Source organism: Olea europaea, chromosome 1 (genome assembly GCF_002742605.1).
Source record: "Olea europaea var. sylvestris chromosome 1, O_europaea_v1, whole genome shotgun sequence".
NCBI lineage: Eukaryota > Viridiplantae > Streptophyta > Magnoliopsida > Lamiales > Oleaceae > Olea > Olea europaea.
Window position 1 is genome coordinate 18,901,915 of NC_036237.1, and position 3,077 is coordinate 18,904,991.

At 42.8% G+C, this 3,077-nt stretch overlaps 1 protein-coding gene across 1 annotated transcript in view; it reads right to left on the reverse strand.

The window, feature by feature from the left end:
• Window positions 1-369: 369 nt before the first annotated feature.
• The window catches only part of LOC111396417, a 22,738-nt gene continuing 20,030 nt past the window's right edge, over window positions 370-3,077 (reverse strand). Inside the window, exon 3 of the mRNA XM_023022856.1 lies at window positions 370-1,427. Coding sequence (XP_022878624.1) covers window positions 637-1,427 — 791 coding nt within the window. The 3' untranslated portion in view covers window positions 370-636. The remainder of the gene's footprint in view (window positions 1,428-3,077) is intronic.

Consider the following 3,077-nt stretch of genomic DNA (forward strand, 5'->3'; position numbering starts at 1 on the left):
ATTCTTGCCCCCTCGCCATACTTATGGCTCGCCGAGTATGAGCTCACAAAATTGATTCTTCGATTCAACACACGTCAGGAAAGTATAAATGAAAGGAGATTGGAGATCAATGCCCTCACACTACATTCATTGTCGATTCCAAGAGCTTCAGTTATTGAGTAGGCATATTTTCCCCCGCTCCTTGTTATTTACCTTCTGGCCAAGTCAATGTGATCCAGTTTCTTTGAGGTCGTAACAGATTTCGTACTTCGTAATTTAAATAACATCTTTTGCTGAAAGAGAAATGCTAGATGTACACCCTGGCTCACAGCCATCTAATATGGGGTGGGGCCCGCGATTATTAAACACTAGCATAATACTATATACGGATAAACTGCATAATATTTACAACATTTTTATTTTTGAATTAAATATTTACAGGAGACTCAAAACAGTCTTAACTAAACAGATACTATACAGACCCAAATTTTATACTTTGAATTCTTATACTTCAGAAGACACCAAGCACATTATGACTCATAATGAAATGGGATAAGATTTTCTTATCCACAATACCAAACCCTAAGATAAAGGAAATGCAATACAGATCACATCCGAAATCAATAGAACTATGCCAACATGAAGGGATGAATTAACTTACACCCAACTATGAGGCATAGGATAAGATTTCACTGGCTCCAAATTTTGACCAACTTCTGGATTATTGTTGCTTGTTCCCAAGCTTGTACTTCCTCTAAGCATTGCCATTAAGCTTCCTCCATGCACCCTACCTTCCGGAAGAGAGAAATCATTCAAGCTAGTGTTTCCATGAAAGGATGTTGCTTGTGGTGGAATCTGCGTAGCGATCATTTGCTGTCCATAACCCATTGAATCAATCCATGTGCCAATGCGATCAGAAAGATGGCTTCCAGCTGCAGAAAACCCTTTCAACTGGGAAAATGTGCCAGGGTGTAGATCCTGCACTGTAGAAACTATTGGAACACTCTCGTGCATCTGCTTGTCTTGAATTTGTGCACTGTGGGCAACACACAAGCCGGATTTCCCTCTAGCAAACTTGTCGCATGGAATGGCGCCTTGACCACCAAACTCTGAACCCAACTGCCCCCAAGAGCATCGTTTTCCACCACCATGTGCTTTGCAAAATTCAGTGCTCCCTTGTGCACTCTTTGTACATCCTTCAAACTTACACCTTTTTCCACCCCCATGACGGACACAATAGTTCGTGCGTCCCCTTGCACTCTTTGTACATTGGGGCATGGCACACCTCTTGCCCCCACCATGACTAACACAAAATAAGGTTCCACCATGCACACTCTTGGTGCATCCTACAGACGTACATCTTTTCCCTCCACCGTGGCCTTTGCATAACAGAGTGCTTCCTTCTGCACCTTTTGTACACCCCAAAAATGTGCACCTTCTGCCACCACCATGAGCTTTACAGAACATTGTACTTCCTTGAGCACCTTTTGTACAGGCAGGATACTGACAGCGACGACCACCACCATGAGATATGCAGAGGCCGGATATTCCCTCAGCACTCTTAGAGCAATTTTCCATCATGCACCTTTTGCCACCTCCATGACGAATGCACAAGCCAGACTTACCTCTTGCAGCACGAGCACAGCCCTCGTGACTGCAACGCCTACCACCCCCATGACCTATACAGTATTCAGTACCGCCTTCAGCACTCTTAGTACACCCAAGATACTGGCAACGCCGACCGCCTCCATGTGCCTTGCAGAAAACTGTCCTTCCCTCAGCTCCCTTCTGACAGCCTTCCCTCTGACACCTCCTACCACCTCCATGGGCAATACAGAGACCAGAAGAACCTCTAGCTCCCTTGATGCATCCTTCGAACCGACAGGTTTTCACGCCAGTTCTCCGGTGCTGTTGCTTATTAACTGACCCAGAAGCACCAGCAACTGATATTGGTGTCGTTTCCGAAGTTAATGCAACATTCAGGGTTGTTGAAGTAGGATTGTCCTGGTAATGGACTTGGTCCAAAGGAATGGAAGTCTTAATATTCTGCAACGGAGACACAAGAGGCCCAGTTTTCCAACGAGACGATGTTGATCCTTCATCCACAACTTGAAATGTGGCAGCTAATGAACGTGACTCAGAATTATTCTGGTAAGGACTGAACACTTGAGTAACAGTAGTGACATCAGATTCAGAAGGTCCAGTGGATAGACTCAATTGTAAGTCTAGTTTAGGCTTCCTTCCTTCAAGTGTATTTGGAGCCCCTGCAGGCAACTTAGTGGGATTGGATGTCCTGTCATCTCCTAGGTTGATGTTGATACTAAGACCAAGATCAATAGAAGACTCTTCTATTTCTTTCCCAGAGCATATGGCAGTGCAGAAACTTGACGAATGAGACAATCCAAGAAACGGAGAAGACCCATCTTTCAATTTAGTAGGCTCATTAACAGCATTCCATTTCCTCTTGCTTCCATTGGAATAACAGGAGCTTGTCACACAAGGTGAATTAAGATCCGGAGCAGCAAAGACCGGATAACTGACAAATTTGCATAGATCTTCTGACACAGAGGCCAAAGTAGAAGAACAGTGGGAGGTGCAGTCCATGCACTGTTAACTCACACCTCACGAAAAACTAATGAATGAAATTTAAAATTATGAAAATAAAAGATTGCTGGAGTTATGAGGTCTTAAGTTAAGAAGAAATGAGGGGAAATACTAATAACTAAAGATCAAATGTAGCTTCCAAAAATGGGAAACATCCACCACTAACAAAACCTGATGTGTCCTGGCGATCCATTCTAAGAGATGGAATATAATTTAAGCAAATCACAAGCTGCAGGAGAATATCAATAGAGAAACATGTGCATCCATTGCAGACATAAATTGGCCACTAGTCATCCTGTTCCATGCAAATAAAATTCATTACATGATGGTAGTTTGCCAGATAAAAAGTAACATAATCTAAATATAAATGAAAATCATGTGAGCAGATTAAAGTAACTTTCTACCAAGCACCACAACTCTGATGGACTTAACTCAGAAAGTGATCTCTGGATATTAATCGAGACTGGAAGCAAGTCAATCAAATCATAAGTGTA